Source organism: Gymnoscopelus microlampas, assembly GCF_963454915.1.
Source record: "Gymnoscopelus microlampas genome assembly, chromosome: 15".
Lineage (NCBI taxonomy): Eukaryota > Metazoa > Chordata > Actinopteri > Myctophiformes > Myctophidae > Gymnoscopelus > Gymnoscopelus microlampas.
In genome coordinates this window covers 30,226,205-30,254,180 of record NC_139952.1, presented here as the reverse complement: position 1 = coordinate 30,254,180, position 27,976 = coordinate 30,226,205, and the positions used below count along the sequence as shown (strand labels likewise).

At 42.0% G+C, this 27,976-nt stretch overlaps 3 protein-coding genes across 5 annotated transcripts in view; 2 read left to right on the top strand and 1 right to left on the bottom strand.

Moving 5' to 3' along the window:
- ndufs6 (NADH:ubiquinone oxidoreductase subunit S6) overlaps positions 1–8,885 on the bottom strand; it is a 56,293-nt gene extending 47,408 nt beyond the window's left edge. Inside the window, exons 1-4 of one of the 2 annotated variants that reach the window (XM_084079718.1) lie at positions 8,731–8,885; positions 7,549–7,602; positions 6,926–7,048; positions 6,018–6,117 (exon numbers count right to left, since the gene is read on the bottom strand). In XM_084079718.1, the coding sequence (XP_083935844.1) occupies positions 6,049–6,117; positions 6,926–7,048; positions 7,549–7,602; positions 8,731–8,874 (390 nt within the window). In that variant the 5' untranslated portion in view covers positions 8,875–8,885 and the 3' untranslated portion in view covers positions 6,018–6,048. Of the gene's footprint in view, positions 1–5,990; positions 6,118–6,925; positions 7,049–7,548; positions 7,603–8,730 lie in introns of those variants that run through there. The other variant, XM_084079717.1, reaches the window with a different exon arrangement.
- Positions 8,886–9,393: 508 nt separating this feature from the next.
- mrpl36 (mitochondrial ribosomal protein L36) lies at positions 9,394–10,523 on the top strand. Its single transcript, XM_084081081.1, has 2 exons — positions 9,394–9,517; positions 10,058–10,523. Exon 2 carries the CDS (start codon positions 10,069–10,071, stop codon positions 10,429–10,431), a length of 363 nt encoding a protein of 120 aa, XP_083937207.1. The 5' UTR covers positions 9,394–9,517; positions 10,058–10,068; the 3' UTR covers positions 10,432–10,523.
- Positions 10,524–14,623: 4,100 nt separating this feature from the next.
- lpcat1 (lysophosphatidylcholine acyltransferase 1) overlaps positions 14,624–27,976 on the top strand; it is a 34,962-nt gene continuing 21,609 nt past the window's right edge. For both annotated transcript variants that reach the window (XM_084079889.1, XM_084079888.1), the window contains exon 1: positions 14,624–14,957. In XM_084079889.1, the coding sequence (XP_083936015.1) occupies positions 14,808–14,957 (150 nt within the window). In that variant the 5' untranslated portion in view covers positions 14,624–14,807. The remainder of the gene's footprint in view (positions 14,958–27,976) is intronic.

Sequence of the window (27,976 nt, the reverse complement as noted above, 5' to 3'; positions counted from 1 at the left end):
CGCACGCACGCACGCACGCACGCACGCACGCACGCACGCACGCACGCACGCACACACACACACAGTTTAGTTTAAGTTATTAAATAAAGTTCACACAATTATGTTCACACAATTTAAGCATATAAACAAACACTTCCTAAAGATTTAAAAATAAAAGCCACTAGAAGGAAGAAGGAGAGAGTTATTTTACTTTTCTCCCCCATTCTTCTACTCTGTGTTTTTCGATTTAGGAACGATGATAAAGTATTTATCAGAACAGAGGAGGGACCTACCGAGGCTTTGTATGGAATTAACTATTTCAGATTAAATAATTCAGGACAAATTCAACGGAGAATTCCATTCTGTTTCTGCCTCATAAATAAATAAGATTTAGGATGATAAATAATGACATCTGACTTTTTCCCCCTGTAAACCTTACTTACTTTCTGTTCACCGTGGGACACGGTGGTCTCACTCTGACTGGCTATAAATATGTTGCAGACACAGCATGGATTACTTTTCTTTGTGGCATATTCATTAGAAGGGAACACAAAAGGCCAGTAAAAAAATGCTTCAGAAGAGAAGAATTCCCACTTGGATTTTGCATAGTACAAAGGCATAAGGTGGAATCACAAAGAGTAGACAATTGAACACAGATAAGAGGTTGGACTCTTAAGCCAAGTGAAGTTAGAAGAGATAGACACAGTATGGTTGTACTTGTTCTGACCCACTGTTAGGGACATAACAGGTATCCCTAGGGATCAAAAGAAGGTAGAAGTAAATCTACCTCAAACCTAAAAAGGCACTTTAAAAGTATGCAGAAGTGAAGCGGTGAGCACAGAAAAAGTTGGACTCGTACAATGGTCACAGTCTACATGGAAATGTAAACCTCAAGGGGTCCCAGGACCACGATGCAATTAAACTTCAACACTCCACCTACGTATGGCCAATTTAGGTTACTTCACTTGTGTTTTTATTCTCTTCTCTCACACCTCCATTCTTCACACTTTTTATTCACGGGTCTGGCCTCTAACACTGTTCATCTCCTCCTAACTCCAGCATCTTATCCCATCTCCTCTTCCTCACCTATTTTCTTGTGTACCCGTTTCCTCGTCCACCCCCGTGTCACCTCGTTCTGCTCCCGACACACAATCAAATGAGTTGACAGTGAGTGTGACATGAAGGCCTGCTCCCTGGGCCATATATGATGTGATTGGAGACCGCTGTGTTTCTCTGTGAGGCGTGGGATGTTACACCCACTGTTTACATGTCACCCGTAAGAATTATTTACCTCTCTGTGCAGGTAACTATACACAGCGAGGTGATAAGTGCATAGAGCTGAGGACATTTGATTTGTTTTGGGGCTGCAACACAAAAGAATGATAACATTATTTGTATGATTATTGTTATTATTAATGATGATGATAATAATAATAATAATAATAATAATAATAATAATAATAAATATATAATAATAATAATATAATAATAATAAAATAAAGACATCTGAGATACTGAATGCACAAATACAAAATAAAACATGTTTGAACTCGCTGTGTTCTCCCTGGAATTTACATTCCCTTTTTGTTATGCCTTCACATACAGGAAATACCAAATTTCAAATGAGCTTTTACACCTGCCACCCAATGCTGTCTGTTTCCATCACACACACACACACACACACACACACACACACACACCACACACACACACACACACACACACACACACACACACACACACACACACACACACACACACTCTCTCTCTCTCTCTCTCAGAGAGAAAGAGAGAGAGAACAGTCTCTTGCGTCTTGTCACAGACACTTTGGTTTTTCCAGGGCTATCAAAGTGCTGAGTGCGAACACTCTCCTCGCAAAAAAAAACTGTCACATGTCATTGGAGGTGTCTCGCCCCCTGCGGTAAACCCACTGGCATTGGAACAAGTCATTATTTCCACAGTAAAGGTCAGGGTCCCTGTCACTTGGGCCTGTAGTGGAACTGAGAGGAGGCTCCCCCAGACAATGACCAAAGGTCAGTTTTGTGTTTTCCCCTCCAAAAATGTACATACGGATTGGAGGGGGATACTACGCAGATCCCAGATCTGTCTCAGCGGGCTCCTTCAGGACACGGTGACTTCAAGGAATGAAGGCCCAGGTAATTGGCTGCAGGGAGCTCCATAATGAACCTTGAGCTTCTGTAATCTGACACATCGTAAAGGAGGGATATTGTAATGGGGCAATTAGAAGAGCCAAGAGGATATTCTGAGTGGAGAGAATAATTATTTAGGAGGGGGGACTTGTATTAAACTTGATTCATTTGATGGCATTTAACTCCATTATTGCACTGGCCCGCTTTTCAATTACATATCAGGCATATGGATGCTGGTCAGATTATGTTTATGATCGGTGTTGTTGTTTTTGGTATTTTATAGCATTTTTGCTTTGTTTAAATAAGGGCAGAGTGGGGGTGACATGCAACATATGTCTCCAGCTGGAATCGAACAAGGGGACATTGAACTTACAATGCTGATGTGTCTACGGGTCAGCTACAAGTGTGGACCTTGATATTCGTATATTTTCTAAGATTATGAAGAGGGAATTCCCATTAAGACTTTAATCTGTGGTATATAGACAGTTAAAGCAAACACATTTAATTGAATCTAGAGCTATCCAGTATTACACTTCTATCTATTAAGGGGGCATGGCGTATTTAAGAGCATTGAATAATTGAACACAGTGCTGTTTAATTCAACACAATTCATATGCTCAGTTTCATCCCAAGATTTTGCTCCTAGCTATTCCAATAAAGCGGTCGCCCCGCCACCTCTCAACAGCTCAAACTTACCAACCACAAAGCACTCAACTCAACTCTCTGACACTGACCCAGCTGCCTGCCTTGTTTTAACAATGCTCCTCTCTCCCCCTTCAATCATCCAAACGCTTCTGACTATAGATGAGGTTAACTACAGCGTAAGCCCCCCCACTTCCAGGAGTCACCAGGGCCAATTATATCAGCCTGACTACTCTTCCCAACCTGAGCTCCGTGGTGTGGAAAATGCAGTTCCACTGGCTGCATCGCTGGGGACAGGACAGGCTAGTGCTGTCTGGAGCCTGAGCCTGAGCACGGGCCAATTTGGCATGCAGAGGTCTATGGAGAATAAGCCTGATGAAATATATATATGATCTTCCTCAAACATGTATTGTTCCGCGCTGCTGTGCCTTATCAGGCGGGTTCCCTCCTGATGTATTCCAGGCTTGGCAGAGCGAGACTCTACAGCAGACTGGGATAAGGGTTGGTTGGGGGGGGGGGGGGGGGGGGGGGGGTTGCACCAGAAATTCTGCGGACCTCTGTCTCCACGCAGCTCATACACAAAGCAAAGGATAGCGGCAGTGACTCGGAAGGTATAGAGCCAGGAAGACCTGGGTATCGAACCGGGAACCATCCGGTTTTGCTGTCTTGAAACCGGAATGTTCTGAGTTCAATCCCTGGCTCCTCCTGGCTTCATGTCGACACAGTCCTTTTTTTTAATCACATCCCACTGGGTTTTCAGCTTCACCCGGCTGAGTGGGGGTAGCAGTTATGGGTTAAGTGTCTTGCTCAGGGACACTTCGTCACATTGCTGAGAGCTGGAATCGTATCTGGGACCTCCGGAGTCCTACAGTAGGTGGGCTCACTAATCTTTCAGCTTGTGCAAGACTAAACCCTTAACTGCTTCCAATGAGCAGGCAGGTGCCTTGGCTGACTCCAGGCCGTGTGAATGGGTGAAAAAAAATAAAAAAAACACTTAAATTGCTAATGATGTATATATATATATATATATATATATATATATATATACACACACACACAATATAGTAATTATCAGCACACGTGATGTTGATGATGAATGTATTAATTTGCTTGACACAGTAAATGAATTTAATTACTGTGTGTTACAGTGTAATTTTGAGAATAAATAAACCTTGAATGAGAAAATGAATGGTCTGTACAGTAGTTGACTATAAAGGCACTATATATAAAGGCAGTCCATTTAACATTTATGTTGCCTACTCTGGTCCACAGTTTCAGTGCTTTGGATATCACGAGTGATAATGTTAAAATGCCGTGAAATTAACCTTCATTTACAGCTTTCTGTTCACGCAAATATCAGTGTATCAATCACAAATTTGATTGAGATCGCTTGCGAGGGCCTTTGTTACATTTCAGTATCAATACGCTCAGTTGGCTAACTGTTCACACAAAACCAAAAAAGTCCTTTTGAAATGCAATTGCTTTATTGCAATCACCTCTCACAAAGCTCCACATTGTCTCCTCACAGCCTATTATATTATCATATTTACACATTACTTTGGGTCTTTACCTTCTGTATGGAGTATAGCTTGAGACCCATTGATGGGACACTGCTGACCTCTGCCTGGCAATGTTGGAACTACATCAACTAACAACAAATCATACCAAGCAGCTACAGTATGTTATGCCAGAAAAGCGTTCAACCCTAATACAGTCATTTAAGAAATCCACTGAACTGCAGCAGCAACAGCTGGGGTAATATCCTCCATCCTCCTGAGTGACACTTGACTGACAGCGCTGCAACTACACAACAATGAAGCACACGTCAGGACACCGACTAAAAAACAAACCACGTGGTTTCCACTTGACAGACTTTTCATTGCAAAAATACCAGTATTTAACCACTTAAGCCCTATATACTTAATAGAAATAGCAGATCCTCAAGCTCACAATACATCACATTGTGACGCATTGAGAGCTTACAGATCTGCTTTTTTGTATTCATTCTTTTTTTTTTTTTTTTTTACAATTTTGGAATTTATTTTGGCTATAATGATGATGACATGCCCAAAATAGGGACGCAATGTTGAGAGTGGTTAAGCAATTTTAATTATAAAATAAAATATGCATATATATCAGTGTTAGAAAGACTGCGCCCCTCTCTCTCTCTCTCTCTCTCTCCCTCCTCCCGCTCTCCTCCTCCCGTCCCCGTCCCCCCTCCTGCCCGAGAGACTGTTCCGCCCCTCGCGAGACTACAGTGAGCCCAGCTAGTAAGACTGCCCCTCACCTCGCGAGAGGAAAAGAGAAAGGAAGGAGAAGCGAAGCAAGAGACGCTCGTAAATCTAACCCACAGTGTTTATACATATTAAGTCTTAAGAGTTTGATTACCTATGTCTGCTACACACCAGAGTGCCTGTATGATAACGTAAGTTCTTCCCAAAGTAGATATATGCAACTTGTTGTCCCGTTACAGGGTCTTGTAGCCAAGCTAAATACCTGTTGCTAAAGCTAACTAGCAGCTAACTACCTCGTCACTCTGTAATAGTGACCGACGGCCAGAGAAATGCTATCGTTGGTATTGTTGTACTGTTACTGCATGCACTTGCACATCTCCTATGTTGATAAGGAAGAGTAATGTCACTGCACTTATTTCTTAGAATGTGACCAGTGTGATAAGTTTGGTTAACTACTAAATGTACTTGTAATATAAGCTGCATTACTGTTTCTAACCACAGTTGGGCAGAGACAGGTTCTATATAAATTGTATGAATGTAACTTGAGCAGCTAAGCTAAACTGTGAAGTTTAGAGGCCCCTTTCAGAGAGAGGCCATTATTCACTTGGTTTAATGTGTTAAATGAGACCTGTCTATACTGTACATGTGACTGTTATGATGCACAACTTACAAGGGCATTCTTTCCCTGTTATATTCTGCTTATTACAGAAACCAACCACACACAACCCTGCTGTGTAGTATCACCTGTTTAATAAGGAAATAAATGGACCTCGCTCTCCACCATTGTCTGTGTCTAATCAATGCACAAGGGCGAACACAACCCACCTAACCAGTAACCATTCAGTGGTTCAAGGGGTCCTTCCCAACAATCAGTATATTTTGATCCATTCGACAGACAACTTGTTTTTACCGTATAGATTTACAATTTGTCGTGCAGCTTTTGTCCAGAGACATAAAAAAAGAGAAAACTAACCATAGATACAGATAAGAGGGAATATAATTTATTTACCACAATTACACAGAAAGGAAACAGAGAAAGAGGCTCAGTGATGATGAGTCTGCTGGAACTGTAATCCACAATAGCCACATGTCCCCACTTTAGTCGTCTTGTCCTGGAGAGACATAAGAAGGCAGAGACAATTTTTAGAATGAATTAACTCTTGAATACCAATAGCAGCAACATTTGTCTGGGAGCTTCTTGGTATTTCGGTTCTAATCAGGAACCGGCACCAAATTGCACAGGTTCTTGGTACCTATCCTTCTATCGGTAGTAAAGATGCCATGCATTAAACATAATGGAAAAGAACATGGCATACAGTGCTATTGTTCATGGTACCGTGGAAATGTAAAAGCTGTTAACTTGCAGTAATCATATCAGTCATATTGTGTGAAGATGTAGCTTCGTCAGAATGTCAACTGAACACTAGTAATCATGCCGGTTCTACATAAGATTTGTCACTCTATTCTTGCTTACAAAACAGAATTTTAGATTGCTTGATACACTGCATATTCAGCAGGGAGTGTAAGGATGTGTCGTTTACCCTAAATTCAGTCATCGTTGTGCCAAAAAAACTCTTGGTCGTTTTAGATTCCCACCACGGTCTGTCCATTAAAGAATATGTTCATAAATTCTATGTACTTTGTCTCCCTCTCCCGGGGAAGAGAGGTAACTGCAACAATGTCCAAACTACAATAAAAAAGGAGGCGCATCTAGAGTCAATCGAGTTCGCTGACTGTTCCTACCAGACAACATCAGGGTCTAAATTGCTCAATGGATGAGTAGGGAGACCACCTCCAACCACTGCAGATGCACTAGTTATTTTGTATTAACGTACTCTACCATATTGTTTGTTTTATTCATTAAAATAAGATTATAATGAAAGTCACAGTGTTGTCAGACCAGCGTGTTCAGGACCCTACCAGGTTGATGTAGACTTTGGGGTGACCCAGGGCTCCTCCGCCTCCGTCACAGGACACCACTCTGTTCTCAACGTCACTCACTGGCTCCTCTGCCACCAATTTGATGGCAAAGTTCTTATTCACCTGGAATGTGTACACGTAAAGTAAGGATATGGATGGGTTTGGCCTGATTCACGTCACTCTCTGCTTGATGCAGCAGAACAGATCATTATGTATGGCAAAACAGCTCAAATGTTCTTTTCTTTTTTAGATCAAGTGGTGCTTGGTAGATCCAGCATCAGCCTCTCAATTCTTATTCTTTGTTATGTGGCTTTTTGAATTTGAGCAAGGAAACATAAAATGTCCATATATGCAAGTAGTACACTAATTGTTGATGTGTCATTCGTTCCCATACATACATAACTGCAAAATCAGGGCCAGGGAGAGAGAGAGCTATCACCACACCAAAATAACATTTACACATTTAAAGTACAGTGAGCACAATTCATAACTCAGTAGTGTAGTATAAACCCAACTGGGTGGAGTTTTTAACTGCCTAGAAGAACAACCAGCAAGGTTCATTTAACACCTGGATAGATAGTGATTTAAATGCCAATACGTAACGATACCTAAAATTACATTACCTCTTTCTTTCTGTTCACAAATCTGGCTCTCCTGGGATCCTTCTCATCGAACACCTGAGGATATAAAATAAAACACTCGAAATTATTAAGTGTATGATGCAATCATGCGACAATGCCTAAAACAGGCCTGTCAAACGACGATACTGCAGCAGCGTTGTGGAATGTAAATGGTCACCAGCTACGATGTAACGCAGCGTTAGCTTATAGAGCCAGGGGTCTTCAAAAGGGGGTCCGGGACCCCTAAGGTGTCCTCAGAGTTACTACAGGGGGGCCACCAAATCCCTGGTCCCTAGCATACCTTTTCTGAGGGGGACATTAGCCAAACAATTGCAGATCTACAAGCTCAATGTGTGAGCTTGTAGATCAGCTTTTATCGGCAAAGAGGTTTGATGCAAGGAGGGACAAAGAGCAGACCAAGTACAAGTTAAGGGTTTAAAGTGGGTAATAGTCTGAAAATACACATTTACCTGAACACAACGCTACACACGTCTGTGAAGCTATCTATGCAAAGGTATAATCTAGAACACAATTTTATACAATATGTAGAGGGGGATCCCTGCTTCATCTCTCTCTCTCTCTCAGCCTGAAAAACGTTGAAGAAGACCCCTGCTCTAGCCCTGATACAGGACTGTAATATCATGACAGTCATGGATGAACTTCAACCTGGCGTTTGCACTTTCTCCATCTTTGGCCCGTACATCTACATAAACGTTCAGATTTCAAATATAGAGTGCTTACCTCATGGCCACGGATGTTACAATTATGTACGGCCCCTCAGAAGTACCCGTATCTTCCGTATTGTTCAATAAAAAGCATTTTAATCCGACAGGTGGCTATTTTCTTCGTATTTTCGCCATCTGCTTTCAACTACACGACCCTATCGGTTGGGAGGTGTATTGCATTCTGATACATTATGAGAAAATGGCCACCGGTCGGATTAAAATGCTTTTTTATTGAACAATACGGAAAATACGGGCCCGTACAGAATTTTAACATCCGTGGCCATGGGGTAAGCACTTTATATTTGAAATCTGAACGTTTATGTAGATGTACGGGTCAAAAGGGAGAAAGTTCCAACACCAGATTGAAGTTCATCCATGACGGTCGTAGCAGACGACCGTCGTGTGATCCATGGCTACCTAACCCCTGTTCTAGACGTCAGATAGGGAGTCAGACGTTTACCTGTCCGGTGTGAGTGATCGTCTCTCCGGTGCTGGAGACCTCCAGGCTGTAGTGCTGTACGGGTACAGCAGCAATTCTCAGTGGAGAGACCAGAACCTTAACATTCTTACTGAAGGACAGGAACCTGCCCGCTATGGCCGCCATGTTTACAATGCTCTGCCTTCCCAGGATGCATTGCAAGGGGAAGCTTTCTTGTACATAAACACTTTATTATATTTTCATAATTTCTTTCAAATACCAACATTTTCTCAGATTATTCTCTGTCAGTGACCTAAACTAAGTTTAGAACAATTATATGTTATATATATATATTATATAAATACGAATGACTACATTGGACAACATCTAAACCCCATGGCCCGAAGAGATGGTGGTGCTGTGATTGGCTAGTTGGTTGCCATGATACGATCAATAATGTCCAGGTTTGTACTTTACTTTATTGAAACGAAAGTTTTGGCTAGTGTATGAATCTATGTCGTGATATTATGGAATTTTGCTTCTTTTTTTTTTTGTTAATCCAAAAACATTTGAGCTAAAAACCAGTGCTTTTCCCAAAAAATATATTGGATATAACAACGAACTAACCAATCACAGCACGCCCGCCCCTTCGAGCTATGGGATCTAGACTATACCATTTTCAAAGTCATTTAGTTACGTCACGCACACACAGGAAGCAGCAGTCGTTCTTCTGTCCATGTAATATGCACACCGCCGAGTCTTGTGGCTATTAAACACTATTTTCAGGGGTATACCCCATTTTTTCAAAGCTTTTTGAATCTTTCCAAAGGTTTGTAGACATTCTTTCATCGTTTGATGTGACTGATAATGCGTGATGTTGTTTTCTTGTGGATGTTAATCGCGGCTGGCCTTGAATGGCAGCGTGCATTCATGGTTCACTCACTTCTTGTCTCTTTCCTACCCTTGCCACAGGGAGGCGCTAGTGCACAATTGTGGTTAATGGTATTATATTGAGGCATAATAACAAACTGTTTATTATTTTGATGGTGGTAGGGTTAGGTTGAGGTGATATGTGTCTCATCTATATGCTATTGTCAAAGCATCTTTTATTTCACTAGATATTTCCATAGGCGATAGATCTATGTTCATAATTACTGTTGATTTGTACATCATACCTCCTTTTTTTTTTATTCGTATCTCTTACCTAATAGGTTTCTTACATGTAAGAGATAAGACCTGTACCTTTCGTGTGTTTCATGCTCGCTCTGTCTGTCTGTCTGTCTTTCAACATTTCCATCACAAAATGCAGTGTAAAGTGCACAAGCTGAAGCTGCCAATGACCATTATGACCTCTGTGTGTTTTCTATAGGCTTTGACACCATGGCACCATTGGTGTTGAAATACTTGGCTGGTTCCCTGACGCGCCATTTGGCCCAGATGAGTCGGCTCACTCTAAACCCGTCATCCCCAAACTGGACCAGCATGTACAGATACCTGTCCACACTAACCACGGTGCCCAGCAGACTGCCTGTGTTGCAGGCCCTTCCTCATGGAGCCTCTGCCCAGGGTGGAACATCCCTACTGGGCCAGTGTCAGCACCTCGCCTGCATCCAGCCGTCAGCAGGGATGAAAACCAAGTCGGCCCTGAAGAAGCGCTGCAAAGACTGTTTTATTGTACGGCGGAGGGGACGTTTGTTTGTGATCTGCAAGACCCATCCAAGGCACAAGCAGAGGCAGGGATAAAATGGTGTGATGTTGGCGTGTAATTGTTTTGACATTATGGGGACTATATTTGCTTTATTGTGCTCTGACAATAAAGTATTTGACTAACCTCCCAGTGCATAGCTCCTCTTTGGATCCTTATTCCGGAGCATGCTGATGTTGCTGTCGGGGGGGACCCTGTTTGTCCATCACCGTTTATTTTCAGGAAATGGACAAAAGAACCTGTGTTCCAATGGATCCAATCATGTACTGTAGTTATTTAGTCATAAGATCTTGGTAATATTTTTCATTCGTTAAATATCTATAAAACACACAAAAAGACTTAACCACTTTCAACCTGGTGTCCCTAGTTTTGGCATGTCATTATAAGGCGATAATTTCTGAACATTTAAAAAAATAGGGAAAATAATCCTATTATTTTTATATCTGCTACTTTTACGCAACACTGTCATGCAACAGTATAAAATAGAGCATGCATTTATTAAAGAACAAAAAATGATATGGAGATACAAGGTTTCTGCCCGACAGCAACGATGAGTATGTGTATATTTTTTATATTCCATTGGTTTCTTCCTTTTTGTTATTGCTGTAACTTATTATTTTTCACACCTTGTATAATGAATCATATCCATTGTACTTTGAAATGGTTGACACCTGAACTATTATCCTAAATAATTATACATAGTTTGTCAAATAAGTGGCATTTTACTGTCCAAACTTATTCTAGCAGATAGACTTCCATTATAGAATCATTGGCAGCGTATTCAAATAATATAGAATCTATGCTGGTAGGTCCAAATAGAATTTGAAACAATTCCGAGAAGAACCACATGAGGGCGCCACATCCTTAACTATAACTCAGTAGAAAAGCATGTCTGGAGATTCCTGTATCAGAGGATATAAAGTTAGATTATCAGGGTTTTTTTTATGCACCATGATGCTCCTCAAAGACAATGTGGTTGAAAAGGTCATACAAAAACCGCAAGCTTACAGCATGTGCAGCCGAAAGTCAAAAATTGGACCACAGTGTTCTCCACACGCTCTCTGGGGAAGGAGATCATTGTTCCTATGTTATTTTAATATCAAAGGATCATTTTTATACTGTCATTGAAGGAGAGAGGGAAGGGCACAAAACAGTATATTGACAGACTGGGGCCTTTAAATAGCAATGTGCAGCCATGGAAACCTGAATGTACTTTCAGGGTGTTTGGCAACAAACAGAAACGCAATAACCACCCTATGAGATCTCTGAAAGGTCAACATCGATGAGAAAGACAGAGAGGAAAGTGTTTTATTAGGTTAATACTAAGCTATAGCCTACAGGGATTTATTTGAATCACTTACATCTTATAGGCTACATTATGATTTTATGACATCTGTTCAATGATTAAAAGAACAATGCAGTGGTGAAAGTAACTAAGTGCATTTTCTCAAGTACTGTACTTACGTACAATTTTTACGGTACTTTTACTTCATGCTTCTACTACTGAACTCCACCGCATCTCAAATACCGCAAATATTGTACTTTTTACTCCACTACAAATATTTGACAGCTTTAGTTATCAGTTACTTTTCAGATTTAGATTATTAATACAAAACATACAGAACCACTTAAACCCTATTTTATAATTTGGCTTTTTGAAAATAGCTGATATAGCCTACAAGTTCACATGTCGCAAGACTACAAGTTGACATCGGTTATTTGTGAAGGATTTAGCAAAATTGGAGTACTTTTACTTTGGTACTTTACTTGTTACAGAGTATTTTGACATTGTGTATACTTGTACTTATGTCATTTGTAAAACATGTGAGTACTTTGCCAGCATTGACAGGTGGTGACTGTGAAACAGGTTTTGTAGGAATGTCAAGTTGTTGGTTTACTTCATGTATTAATCAAGTGAATTGGTTTCCGGCTAGAGCAGCATTGTGGATATTGATTCGACAAGCATTCTGTTTTTTCAATCAAGCAGTCAAACCACCTGCCATGGGCTAGTGGGTGCTTTGACTGCTTGATTGAAAAACCAGCTAGGCCCATGCATGCAGTCTATCAACTGCAAAGACATTATTGAGTAACCAGGATATACTATCACAATTAATTCAATTATCGTAAATTAAACCAATGTTGAGTTGAGAGTTAATAGGTATTTTTTTTAATTAACCCCTCAACCCTGGCTTAATTTATACATGACTGTTTGATGACTGTGGCTATATAGAGCAGGTTACAATATTAGGAGTATAGAGAATGTGCTGATTTGGAGTGAAACACATCCTTTGTCTTTTTGACATCATCACCATACCCTTTATTCGCCATGCACCACGTCCATGTCAAATAGCAACATAAGCATGTGTTAGAAAACATTATCCTTTTAATATTAAGAGCTCTCTGATAGAAACATATAGAAGCTATGTATCCCAGTGACCTATCGCACCACATTACAGACAAGAGCTGTTTTATACTGTGAGTGTGCGTGTGCGTGTGTAAAAATGTGGGTGACGTGGCCTTTCAGATAAGAATCCCACATTCAAACAGCCCCATTGTTAATATCTAATAACTTATAACAAAGGCGCGTGACATGAATTAGCTAAATAAAAGTTGGGCTCAAAACTTCTAGATTCTAGAAAGATCCCAAAGCTCAGATGGAATAAAATGGGTGGTGTTGTCATGACACTATGATGAGAGGCCTATATGGCAGCTATTGTTGTGGTAAACTTAAAGTAGGTATATGATATTCAATTGGTGGAACTGAGTGTTTCATTAAATTAAACTAGATAATGTAAGATGACAGATTTTTATGATATCTTGACGATAACGTTTTTCTTTGTATATGTGGTCCACACAGAACATTTTTTTTTTTGTTATTATAGTTCTGAATCACAAGTACACATGAACACATAGGCATACCGCACGCACGCACGCACGCACGCACGCACGCACACACACACACACACACACACACACACACACACACACACACACACACACACACACACACACACACACACACACACACACACACACACACACACACACACACACACACACACACACACACACACACACTGTGAGCATTGGCCAACCGTGGGAAATTACTTCAATCAAGGCGGAATCTCTCTCTCTCTCTCTCTCTCTCTCTCAGAACACGCGCATGCACGTGCACGTGCACGCACGCACACACACACACACACACACACACACACACACACACACACACACACACACACACACACACACACAGTGTTTACAGGTCTGTGTCAACACAGAGCTATAATAATAATAACATTCAGTTCATATATAACAATGCTGCCTCCTCGAAATGTTAGATGATGCATCAATCAACGCAATTAATATATTATATCAAGTGATGTCACATTATGTTACCATGACGTATGAAATAATGTGTGGATTAACGAACAATTAGACAGCTCTGCGCGGTTGCCCTGCCAACCAATTAAAGCTAGCATGACCGCCCGTCCCTCCAGAGCATGGGATTATAGACACGACCCCATGCTTGGGGGCAGGGCTCACCCAAAAAAGAACAGATCTACAAGCTAACAACGCTTCGCGGAGCTACAGGAGCGACGCGTTGTTAGCTTGTAGATCTGCTCTTTTTTTTTTCGCTGAGCGAGAGGCTCGTGCTTCACGCATGCGCAGCAGCCAGTAACGAAACGATCCCCGCCCAACCAGCATCTCTCAGTGTTGCCATGTCGGCTTATTATAAGCGACCTTGGGCTTGTTTTTCTGTAAAGTTGCTTGTAAATATTGGTAGCTGCGGGTTGCGTTTTTGTTGGGCTTGTTTGGTTGTTTGGGCTTGTTTCTAATGTGCAGTTGCTTATTTTGGCTTGTTTCCAAAGTGTAGTTGCTTATTTAGGCTTGTTTCTAAGGTGTAGTTGCTTGTTTAAACTTGCTTCCTCGTGTTGTTTAAACCAGTGGTTCTCAAACATTTTCAAGTCAAGGACCCCCAAATTAATATATTTGTAGATCCAACCTTATGAAAATATGTTGTGCCAGAGACCCCCATACAAGATTTTGTGGATTTGAAAATATTCCTACATTTTCACTTTTTTTTCAAGATTTTTCTTTGAAAATAGCCAATGTATAATATGTTTATAGTGCTCATGTGGCTTGTTTTCCTAGACCTGGTTTGCTTATTTCTCTCAGAAAATGTGGCAACATTGCTGGTCTATCTCACTCCGCTGGTGAGAGCAAAACCGATAACTCGTGTACAGATTGATGTACAGAGACACTCCTCCTCTGTGTCTCCCAGCTCCACAACACTCAGTCCTCTGGCACACTACCAATCATTTATCTCATTTTAAAACACTATAAATATAAACATTCGCTCGGTTTCTGTCCGTTTTTGTCCCCAAAAAAACCCAAACTTTGTTCCGCGGCGACGATGAAGTTTTCGACGCTTGATGCAGGAGGAGGACAAGCTGGAGACTCACAGTCCTCCTCGGAGGAGTTGGGAGCAGCGGTCGGCGGACCCCCGCTGAGAAGAAACCCCTTCGTCCACGACTTGAAATTCACCCCGGCGGAGAAAATGAAGGTAAAAGGAAGAAGCGCGGAAAACATTGAGAGTTTAAATGATGAAAGAAACGCAACGACAAAAGTGCGTAGAGAGATTTTAGAGAACATCTTGCTTCTTTTTGGTTACGTAACCCCAGCAAAACTATACACAGGAGGTAGGAGGGAAAGTCAAGTAGCAGCTTCCCGTCAGTCACACGGCAGCCACGCTTAAAAGTTTTTCCCCATAGGCTCTATTCACAGCAGCCATATTATGAAGACATTCACAGGTGTTACCAATGATACTAATGAAGGCTCTGTTCCATTCTTGGTCAAACATAGTCAGGGTGCTGATATTGTGCATGTTGGCCCACTGGAAACACCAGTGGGTATACAGTTGGAGTCCAGGGACCCTCACGGGCTTCCAAATGGCCCCTTACAGGTGTGTAACTCTGAGAGTGTACAAATGGAACCAAATCCATTTTTGGTTCCATTTGTACACTCTCAGAGTTATGGGGGTCGTGGAAACCACTGTGCTAGACTAAATGGAACAGAGCCTTCATTAGTATCATTGGTAACACCTGTGAATGTCTTCATAATATGGCTGCTGTGCATAGAGCCCATTGCGTCGCATGCACACATGCTGACCATTGCAATGTTGTTGACCACAGATAATCACCCACCCACATGTTGATTTAGACCTCTTCCTTTGTGTATAGATTACCTGGCTGAAAGGTATGCATTATTGCCTAGAAAGCCACTACCAAACATGAGCCCCATGAGTCCTGGCTGGTTTTACTTGTCAAACTGGTCTGGCAACGTGAGGAAGTGAGACCACTTGATTGACTGACTGACTGACTGACTGATTGATTGAATGCTTTTTTGTACAAAGGTTGTCAAAACACAAAATGCCCTGGAGGCTTGTTTCCATTGTGCTCCTTTGTATTCAATTCATTAAGACATTTAAAGACATAGACTAATGTAATATATACAATACTAAACAAGACGTAAACAACACATGACCACATTTTGTATGCCATTTAGACCCTATTCACAGTATGTTGACATGCCATGATATATCAGAGGTACCAACTCAGTGAAATGCCACTTGTCATCAGTTCTGGAGGTCTGCTTCATTTAGATGTTTCTGTGTGCCATCATGAAGGTGCTGTACTGTAGTAACTATATAGGAGTTACCCCACGCTGGTACACAGTAACACCAAATGAAATACACCCAGAATTAGTAATAATAGATTGTTAAGCTGTGTTTAACCATCTATGACATGTCAACATGTCTGCTCTGTAAAGGGCTGAAGTCTCTCATTTGCATATCAATTCTCATTTGCAAATATGAAGCTGTTAACAGCAGAGAGGCTTGTTCGGTTAGGAAGCATAGACAGTACAGTTTACAGTACATGACTTTCATTCTTTCTTGTCTATACCCCTATGTTGTCTTACCCTTCTGTTGCTCTTGCTTTCTGTTCTCTCTTTCACACACACACACACACACACACACACACACACACACACACACACACACACACACACACACACACACACACACACACGCACACACACACGCACACACACACGCACGCACGCGCACACGCACACACACACAGTCTTTACAGTTCTGTGTCAACATAGAGCTATAATAATAAGCCGCTGATTAAACAAAGTCCATGGCATATACTCAGTCATGCATGTTTGTGTGTTAAGTGCATTTACAGAACACTTACAGAACAGGCCTTTGCCAGTCTGGACAAGGGAACGTTCTAAAGCTGAAATGGACCGTGTGTGTGTGTGTGTGTGTGTGTGTGTGTGTGTGTGTGTGTGTGTGTGTGTGTGTGTGTGTGTGTGTGTGTGTGTGTGTGTGTGTGTGTGTGTGTGTGTGTGTGTGTGTGTGTGTGTGTGTGTGTGTGGTACATGCTGTGTGGCTGAGCGCGTTAATACGCATCCTAAATGGACCACGGAGATCAATGGTGTCTCCCTCTCACCCGTCCGTTAGTATCCGATGATCTGATGGACAGCCCTCATCCATCAACCGGCAGATCAATGTTATTCTCACGCTCAGCGATTAATTAGTAACCCTACAGCTGTCCTGTGGAGCAGGTACACAGTCAGTACACACACACACACACACACACACACACACACACACACACACACACCATCACTCACTCGGGGGAAGGAAGTGCATTACCCTGGCCTGCACTGTCCCCACGGGTTTATCTGTTTGGCCTAATCCTCGCAGCCCCCAGGGCAGCAGAGCTGCCTGCCTGTGTAGATTCACACACACAGCCCATAGACACAAAGCACCGGGGAAACAGGGCCTTCACGTTGGCACAAAATGTTCCCAACAATAGTTGAGCTCGCACTGACTGACTCAGTGCAGATGTGAGTTGTCCACTGACTGAGTCCTGCAGCGTAAAGAAGGCAGACCCTTGTATGTTTGGGAGAGGGCTTATGCTTTTTGTTTTTTATCACAGCCAAGTCTCGAGATTTCCTTGAGTGCTTCTTCTCGTTTTAAAAACTGCCCCAAAATTGTCTAACATCGGCTTTCAAGTTACAGTAGATTGTAAACAGTTGCTGCGTCTGTGGCAGAACCAAGCAGCACAGCAGTTGAGTTGAGGTAAGCTTGTACCATGTTCCATGTGTGTGTGTCTTCGTTCTCACATCGGGCCGCTTGCTCCTATAATGTGGCGGTGAGGTGTGTTTTTCCACTTCAGGCCTGACTCCTGACACGTGGGCACACACACACACACACACACACACACACACACACACACACACACACACACACACACTGCTCAAAGTGTTGTCAGCAGTCAGAGAACCAGATAGAACTATGTACATAGATGGTGTTTGTGCATGTATTTGTTTGTGTGTTTTCCTGTGCGCGTGATATTGAGGAAGAGAAAGTGTTGTTGTAGGAATGAGCGCAATTCGCCCCCCGGCCATTGGTCTCTTGGAAAACATGTGTTTATTTTTTTTATTTCATTCAAGCACTAACTGCCAAACAAACATACCTCCAGAACGCCTTCCAACCTGCTAACCAATCAGATGGATAGGAGAGCAGTATTCTGCTCATCTGAGTCACAAATGGAACATCTGGCACATCACTGCTAGCTCTAGCACACTAATAAAGGCATCTGACACTCGGACCGTGTGGAATCCTGCTGCAGCAAGATTACCAGGGCAACTATCAGTTATCTTATTAGCAATTGTTGTTCTCACGCTTAGCGATTAACTAGCAAGTAAAAACTAAGCTTATCACCGTAAATGCCCCCCCCACACACATACAACTGTTTACTGTACATATCTTTCTTTCTTATTACTACTCGTATATATGATGTTTTTGCATATTACTGTATATTATTGTTTGTCTTTAAATGTCTCGATGAATTGAATACACAGGACCTTAATGGAAACAAGCCCTTAGGGCTTATCTGGGTTATCCTTTTAGTATTCTTTAGTATAAATCTGTGCCACCGTGCCTTTTTTTTGCAAACTTAATAACGTTTTCAAAACAAAATTTGTCTATTCATTACCCTGTTTTATACTTCGCCGTACTATAGTGGTGTGAAAAACTCTTTCGCTATTTTTTAAATATTTGACTGATAAGAAATGTTATTATAATAAACAGGGGTGCACATAACTGGTGCGCAGGTGCGCATGCGCACCCAAAATAAAAAATGCGCACCACATCAGGCGACGCGAGGCGCTTTTGCGCACCAACAGCTGGGACAGGAATTTCCCAGCTTTTATTTTTTAGCAAAACTAAAAAATAAAAGCCTGGAGATCGAGGCTAGGAATTTACTTCCTGAAGCCACACTCACACAATCACTCTAAAGCACCCGTCGGCTCATGTACAGCCATTAGGCACAGGGGTAGAGATATGACTCGCGTCGCCTCGCATCGCCTCGCATTGCCAGCAGCGGCTGTTAGAGGCACTCGTCACCGGTGATGAACGCACCGTAATGGTGCAAAATATGCCGTGAATGTCCCAATCTGGCGGATAAAATCAGCGCAGCAGCACAGGGCACCAACCTTGGGGGCTTTATCTAACAGCGTGAGAAAAAAAAACGGCGAAAATCAGCGTAATTTAGAAGCAGAGCGTCCTTTTTTTCTCGCCCCCCCCCCCCCCCCCCCGTTGACAAAACTGTCCGTGTTGAACCCCCCCCCCCCGTTGACAAAACTGTCCGGGCTGCCCCCCCCCCCCCCCCCCCCCCGTTGACAAAACGGGACGGGCGCCATGCGCACCAATTCACATGTCCAGGTGCTCTTCTGCGTACCAGACCTAAAAAGTTATGTGCACCCCTGATAATAAATTATTTTTATAATCAATTAAATTGACACCCGGATTTCTGCAGCAAGATTACCACAGAAAAATAGCTGCTGATGTCTATTCCCAAGTGCGTTCAACGAAAGGTAGACAAACTGTAACTAGAATGAAACGTTTTATTGTTCTCAGGTTTGTTTGACAAGTTAAGCTTGCAATCATCCTTTGCACCAAACACTCATTTTTCAAATTCCAAGGGAAAGTATGCTTGTGCACTGTCTTGCACATCGGTGCATGTGGTGGTGACAACAGGTGGTATACTACATGGGAGCTGTTGTGGCTCGCGAGGTAGAGAGGCTGTTTGGGAACCGGAAAGTTCCCGGTTTAATCCCTGGCTCTTCCTGGTGTCCTTGAGCAAGACACTGAACCCCTAACTGTTCCCGATGAAGGTGGTACCTTAACTGTCTGTGTGTGACTGTGTGTGAATGGGTGAACGTAACACACTTTGTAAAGCGCTTTGGATAAAGGCGCTATATAAATGCAGGACATTTACAATTAATTAGGCCCATAGTCCTGGTACCCACTGCTTTGCTTTACCCATGTTCAGCAATCAGCAGCTCAGTTTAGAAGCCAACGTCACAAACAGCAGGTGAGAGCGAGTGCCTCCTGGTTCCCAGGTGAATGTCAGAGCGTGTCGTCATCGCACTTCAATTGGAAACTCCAACCCTTGAACAATTAGCCGGCGCCCCTGGGAAGCCTTCACCACAGGAGCTGTTACAGCGGCCTGTGGATAATCTGTTTGGCAAGGCTGGGGGGAAAGGGACAAAAGAGGCAAGAAGAAATGGCAGGAAGAAGAGAGAAAGACGCAGGAAGAAATGCAGGAAGATGTGAGAGATATGAAAGAATGTGAGGGGGAAGTGAAAGACAGGAGGGGAGAAAGAGAGATTGATTTAGTATGGCTACGGACTGGCAATTGCACAAACAGACTGTGAAAGTCAGGGAAGGATGCTTTTATTCTCTCATGTCTTCTGGAAAAAGAGGGAGAGGAGCAGATTGGCACCGAGGCTAAAGGAGTATGGCTGGGGGTGAAGGACAGGACTGGCACTTTGAATGGACATATTTTACCACCAACCGAACAAAAAAGCCTTTCACGTATTAGTGTGGCTGTTTTGGAGTGGCCTTTTGGGAACAGGAGGGTAGAGCCCGACTGTTATATGCATGCACACCTCAGTCTACAAGCACTACTATTATTATTTGTTCACTAATACTTCTTCTGTGTCTGGTTTAGTGTCTACACTGCCTTGCTGGTTGGCTCTGCTGCTCTGGTCCATGGCCTGCACATTCACCTGTTCTGTATTTATTGTGAATGCTCAGATGTTTGTATCTGATGTATATTGTGGTCAGATTTTTTGATTCCGATCCTGATTTTGAAGAGTCCTAGAACACCAATTGACCGATCACTGATGTTTTGTAAAAAAAAAGTGCAAAATGTTGAAATTAATTTGATTTCTGTTTATTTGATTGAAGACATTTTATTTCATTTTTATTTAACCACTTAAAGGTAGGGTAAGTGATTTTGTTTTGGTAAATTAGGTGTTAAATGGCTGTATATATTATTCTGATAGTAATCATCGCTATAGACTAGAGTGTTTGTTCAGTAAAAGGGGTCTCCCCGTCTCTCCAGCTCTTAAGTAAACAACAAATGTGACTGGCTGAAATGTGCAACCCAACTGAAAATGTATTTATTGTTTATTAAAGAGCTGGAGAGACTGGTAGACCCCTGTTACTGAACAAACACTAAATAGCAATGATTACTACAATGTAGAGCGTGAATTCATGGATAATGTTTTGTTTTTTTCGCATTCCTGAGCCAATAATTTGATGACCGGTTTCGGTAGGATACACAAAGAGTCTCCTTTGTGTTTCCTACCGGAACCGCTGCCTACCGGTCCGCTGGTCATCAAATTATTGGCTTAGGAATGCAACCAAAACATATCCATGAATTCAAGTCTCCATGGGGTGACTAATCGATAGATGTTTTTTGGGTCAACTATCCCTTTAACAAAAACATTTTGTTTTGCGCACAACACGCACTTGTACTGTAGGTACAAGGTAAAAAATCAGGACACATGCATCATTGCAGACACCGATTTTGTCCAAAGAGTCAAAATAATAGCCAATATATCGGCCAAACCAAAGTATTGATCGCTCTACCGGAGGGTTTCCAGTTCGATCCCTGGCTCTTCCTGGCTTCCTGTGGAAGTGTCCTTGAGAAAGAGTTTCTTCCCTCAGGCTATCAGAGCCATGAACAAGGACCTAGCTGCCAGGTCATATTTCTTCAACCTGTAAATAATTCTCGCTCACAACAGAGCACACATAGCTTATTCTTTTTTCTGTACATACTGTACTTTGCATGTAGATATTGCATACTGTATATCCTATACGTCCCGGGTGCTATATTATTGTCCCAGTATTTTCTGTATACATCTTTATACCCTTATATATGCTCTAACGTTTTTTATTTTAACCCATACATTTGTACACTCAGAGTTAGAAATGGTTAAACTAACATTGAGGATTTTAGTGTGTGTGTGGAGATGGGGCTGCGGTGCACTGAGCTGACTGCTCGCAGGGGGGATTTCTGACCTTGACCAAATTTAGAAATGTGTGTGTGTGTGTGTGTGTGTGTGTAAATATTGGTATTGATAGTGTTATCGTATTATTCTGGGAAAGTAGCAAGTATTGTGCACCCTGTGACCCCGGCTTGGCTCTTGTTATGAGCACAACGACTAATTGCCACCCCTCCTCTACTAAGATGACACCTATGTTGCTAGTAGGCACCATGCCACCCTATATAGGGATACTCTCCATCTGGCTTCCACCTCTGTCCTGCCCTCCATCTGTCTACTGCTGGGTGAGATACCAACCCCACTGTGTGTGTGTGTGGTGCCTAGAGCCACTCTCCTCCAGAGTGAGCTCCGCTTCGTGTGCACAGCCACACACGCCCGCGCATGCCTTGCATACGCATGCGTGTGTAAATGTTTACTTGTGTAGAATAGATACTTATATGTCAGATGATAGCATCGTATGCTCTTTTTTATAGACGTGCGGGTGTGTAGTTACGAGTGTGCAATCAAATTAGATTGAGGTGTGTGTGTGTAAATGTTTACTTGTTGTGTAGATAGTTGTATATGTCAGATGATGCTCTTTGTGTAGACGTGGGTGTGTAGTCAAAGAGTGTGCATCGTATGAAATATCGACTGTGGAGCTAGAGAAATGCATTGCTTTATGAAGCGTGGGTTATGCCTTAAAGCCTCAGTCCTGAACTTTCATGAATAAAACATTATTTTAACCAATCGGTATGGTAGAGTATGTTCTCACAATATAACTAGCACATATGTGGTTGGAAGTGGCCTCCCTACTCTTCCACTGATGGCAAGGCAAGGCAATTTCATTTGTGCTTTACACAGAACATCAAGCAAAGGAAACGCAATTATACAATGACATTATGTTGCATAAAACAAAATAAGTAAAAATAACCGATACAATTACAGTGCTGAAGAGAAAGAAAGAAGAAAAGTAACTAAATCAATGGCAGCGGCAAACAGAAAGGTCTTCTAAAAGGCCTGTGTTTAAACCCATTAAGACCTGGGTAGCGCAGCACCGAGTGCCGCACTACCCAGCTTGTAGATCTGCTATTTTTGAAACAAATCTGTGAATATATGTATTCTTTTAAAGCGAACATTTTAAACTCAAACTTTGCTTCTGGGGGGTCCCTGGAACCAAATATTATGAGATGGGGGCCAAATACATATCATTTTGGGGGTCTTTGACAATTATGAAAAAGTTTGATAACCACTGATATAGCAACATAATTTGTTTAGAAAACTGTTGGGATTTAGTAGACATTTGTAGAATCGGTTTCAGGTCTTTAGGGACAGAAAGCAGACCCTTCCGCACAAGATCAGAAATGTATTTTGGCCCTAAACCATTCAAAGCTTTATAGTCCCAACAGTAGTATTTTGAAATCGATTATTTGACACACAGGGAGCCAGTGTAAGGATTTAAGAACTGGAGTGATATGCTATGCTCCACTTTCTTGGTATTAGTAGGGAGTCGAGCAGCAGCGTTGTGAATCAACTGCAGTCGTCTGATAGATGTTTTAGGGAGACCTGTAAAGACACCGTTACAGTAGTCAAGTCTACTGAAGATGAATGCATGGACGAGTTTTTCTAGATCCTGCTGAGACAAAAGTCATTTAACCTGTGCTATATTTTTGAGGAGGTAGTAGGCTGACTTTGTGATTGTGTTAAAGTGGCTGTTTAAATTCAGGTTTGAGTGCATGACTACACCAAGGGTTTTGACTTTTGACTTTGGTTTTTAACATTACCGATTGGAGCTGGGCGCTGACTTTTAATCTGTCTTCCTTGGCCTCCAAAATCTATTACATCAGTTTTGTCTTTGTTTAATTGAAGAAAATTAAATATGATTCAAATCATTTTAGTACTGTGCCAGAAAGTCCCACCCAGTTTTTCAGTCTGTCTAGTAATATATTGTGGTCGTCTGTGTCAAATGCAGCACTGAGATTTAGTAATGCTAAGAGAGAAATTTTGCCACTGTCTGTATTTAAGTGGATGTCATTCACAACATTAACAATAGCAGTCTCGGTGCTGTGGCGTGGTCAAAAACCTCACTGGAAGATAACAAGGCCATTGTTTAATGTTAAGAAGTTGTTGAAATACAGTTTTTTCTATTACTTTATTTAGAAACTGATAAATATATACCCTGGTGTCGGGTAGGACAGAGACTTGTTGCCAATGTCCTTAAAGTTATTTGAAGCAGATGGCACATTGGATTGGACACTAGATGTGCCACCGCCATCTTTATTGTAGTGACTTAGACATTGTGGCAATTTCTCTTTCGGGAAAGGGAGACAATGTACATAAAACTCATAGGTTGTAGCTTTAATAGCTACTGGTGGCATTGAAATGATTGAAACCATGTCGGGTCACAATAGGCCCATAGTGGCTCCCTAGAGTCTCCTGATTATTTTGCATACAACAGGAATCTGCTGCCTCGGAGACCTTGAATTTTCTCTCACCATCTACAGGAAACACTGAACTCCATTTACACCTTTCTACATACAGTGAGCAGGGTGTGTCTCTCCCTTCCCACAAGTGCCTTGTCTCTATGGGTTTAACCTGAGCCAGTGAGTCTGACCTGACCTGACCATGTGTGTCCCACCGGTACAAACCACAAACCCAACCGCTCATTCTTTCACAGAAGCTTTTAAAAAAAACATGAGACATTTCAATGGCTGCGTGGGGCAGGGGTTCCCAAAGTTTCCCATGCCAAAGTTTCCCATGCCAAGGACCCCCAAATAGACATTAGCCTCTGGCTGCAGTCACCCCTAATGCAAAATGGCTTAAAAAAACAAACAAAAATAGCAAAAAAGTAGCAATCTACAAGCCTACAACGCGTCATATTGCAGTGCATTGTGAGCTTGCAGATTGGTAATTTTTGCTCTTTCAAAATTGTTTGAAAATGTTTTATCTTTTTTCCAATAGACCCCCTGGCAGCCCCCACTTGTAAAACCTGTGGCCTAGAGCAGTGGTTCTCACTGCTCAACTTTTTCATGTCAAGGACCCTCAAAGTGATATGTATTTGGCTGTGGAACCCCCATCTCAAAAACATTTTGTTTTCAAAAATAGCCAAAGTATAAAATATGGTTAAAGTGGTTGAAACGATTGTGATGCTATATTAACTAATTTAGCTGGGGACCACTGGAGGTCCCCGGACCCCACTTTGATAACCAATGGCCTAGAGCAGGGACTGCACCTCCTCTCTCTCAAAAATATCAGTGGATCCTCCTTCCAGATAGAGTTGTTAAGTCCTGTGGAGCATCCTGTGTTTGGAATGGGGGGTAGAGAGGTGTTAGAGCGTCATAAATCACCCCCATTACTGTTTTATTTATTAATCTGGCCCTACAGCCTGCACCTGCGCTCTGAGTAAGAGAAAGGAGGGGCATAAAGAGAGGGAGGGAGTGAAGGAGGGAGAGAGATGGGGGGGATGGATGGATGGATTCCCCTGAGTGGTGACAGAGGGCACATTATTGTAAAGTAGAGCGGGAGAGAGATTGAGGGAGGGACGTGATAGATGAGCAAACTGCTTAACAAATGCACTCTGGAACTGAGGGATTGGTGGGTGTAGGGAAGTAGAGCCCGACCAATATATGCGTTTCTTTTTATTTGTTTATTTACAGGGGCGATGCATGCACAACAGAAGTGCTAGGCCAGAGTTGGCTATATAGATAAGTTGCATCTGCCATCCCTAGGCAGGAAGATGTTGAAAGTATTACAAAAAGGACAACACAATTATTTTTTTTAAACAATACAGATAACACGTTTTCACAAACACCTACAAACCCTCCATGTTGGAGAACATGTTTGGCCAATATATCAGCCATTATTTCCCTTGGGGGATCAATAAAGGTCCATTAAGATCGTATCTTATCTGATCTCATGGTATCTTATTTGACTGATCGGTATAGAAAATTATGCAGCCGATGTGTCTCAATTTAACCATTTTCATCCCTATTTTGGGCAAAGAAATTCAACACTTTAAAAAAAGATTTTCTAGAAGTTTCTAAAATAGTAGATGTGTCATGATGACATTGTGAGCTTGTAGATCGCTATACTGTATATATTTTTTTTAATAGGGCTGTCTTGGATAAATAACATAAAATTCAGTTTGTGTGTATTTAGTATTTTATATATAAATGTTATTTATATATATTGAGGTTTAATATACAATACACATGTGTAAATGTTTATCTATGAAAATAGTTTTGTTAAAAGTTGTCAAATAGCATTGCATTTAAAACACTTTTTTTTTTTTTTACAAAATATCAGTGTAAACATGGGTAATCGGTGGTCGCAGACTCAAAAATGTGTCATCGGTCAGGCTCTAACAGATGAAGGAATAGACTGTGGGACTGCAAGGGATGGGTGGAGGGATGGACAGATGTATGGATGACTGGGGGAGGAATGGAGCTATTCCCCTGGGAATGGAGATTACTGTATGGCAGAGAGGGAGAGTGGAGAGTGGAGGAGGATGGAGGTGGAGAGCAATAAAACGGGGATGGAAAGATGAGTGTTGTGTGGAGATGACAGTGATGACGATGGAGTGAGGGACAGGGAAGATGGATGGAGGTGAAGAGAGGGTTTTAGATGTCACACTGAGTCAGAAATCACACTGCCAGCCGTGACTTTGTGACCCGGTTAGTAGGGCAGCGCGCCACACACACACACACACACACACACACACACACACACACACACACACACACACACACACACACACACACACACACACACACACACACACACACACACACACACACACACACACCAACCATATCTAACTCATTACACAGTAAGAGAAAAGGCATGACAGGTCAGTCAGCTGACATCTTATCACGATATGGTACATATTATTCTAGGCTTTTCTGTGACCGGTGTTTCACTGTGTGAATGGAAGTTAAATCCAAATTTCTTTAAAAAAAAATATAGCAGTACCGTGAAGTCCCAATAGGGCTGGAGCATGCCATTATTGGTGAAAAGTTTCATAATCTTTCCAAAATACAGAAAATAGCATGAGCTTGTAGATCTGCATTTTTCTGCGACACAGTTGTACAACGAAGTACAAAGAAGTACAAAATAGGGCTTAAAGGGATAGTTCACCCCATCGATTAGTCACCCCATGGAGACTTGAATTCATGGATATTGTTTTGCTTTTGTCGCATACCTAAGCCAATAATTTGATGACCAGCGAACCGGTGGGCAGCGTTTCCGGTAGGAGATACAAAGGAGGCTCTTTGTCTCCTACCAGAACCGCTGCTGGTCATCAAATCATTGGCTTAGGAATGCGACAAAAACAAAAAAATATCCCTGAATTCAAGTCTCCATGGGGTGACTATTCGATAGAGAAAAAGTCTTCGGGGGTGATTCACTATCCCCTTAAGTAGTTAATCAGACTGTAACAGAGAGATCCTCTGTTACCCATGTTTGCACGTTGTAATTGATTATTTGCATATTGACACTTTACAGTTTTGCACAGCCCATTGGCACTTTAAGAGTTAGTGCAATATATAGAGAAGTGCAATTGTATGTGAAGTGTTATGGTTAAGTTTGATTGAATGCTTAACACATTCACTGCCATTGACATATCAATCACAGACATATCCGTGATTTAAAATCCACCCGTTCACCGCCATTCACGGATATGTCTGTGATTTAAAAAAAAATCTTTTGGGGAAAAACGTCCAGAACCCAAGATAACGTGATCCAAAGATTTACTGCTCCATTCACTTCCTGGTTAACTTATTACTTCTCCTGTGTCTCGGCTCCTGTGTACTTCTTTTATGTATTTTTGGCGAAACATGCTATTTTCAACTAGGTGTAACGGGAGGTCACGATGACATATTTTTTTCCACGGAAGCACAGTGATTTCCTCCGTTATTAGCAACCATCAGTATAGTAGTATAGTAGTTTATGTATTATTTATTGTATGTTTATTTATGTATTGTATGGAGTCTGTGTGCAGGTAATCTGAGTTCCCAGAAGTTTTCGCCGGCTCGGCGAGGAACTTCTGGGCCAGAGCCCTGGGATTTGTGGGCAGGATGTTATTTACGCTCTGAATCTGAGCGGACACGCCTCTTACCGGTCTGAGAGCTGTGCAACTCGTCTAAAAAGTCCGACGAGAGGCAAACAGCAGTACAC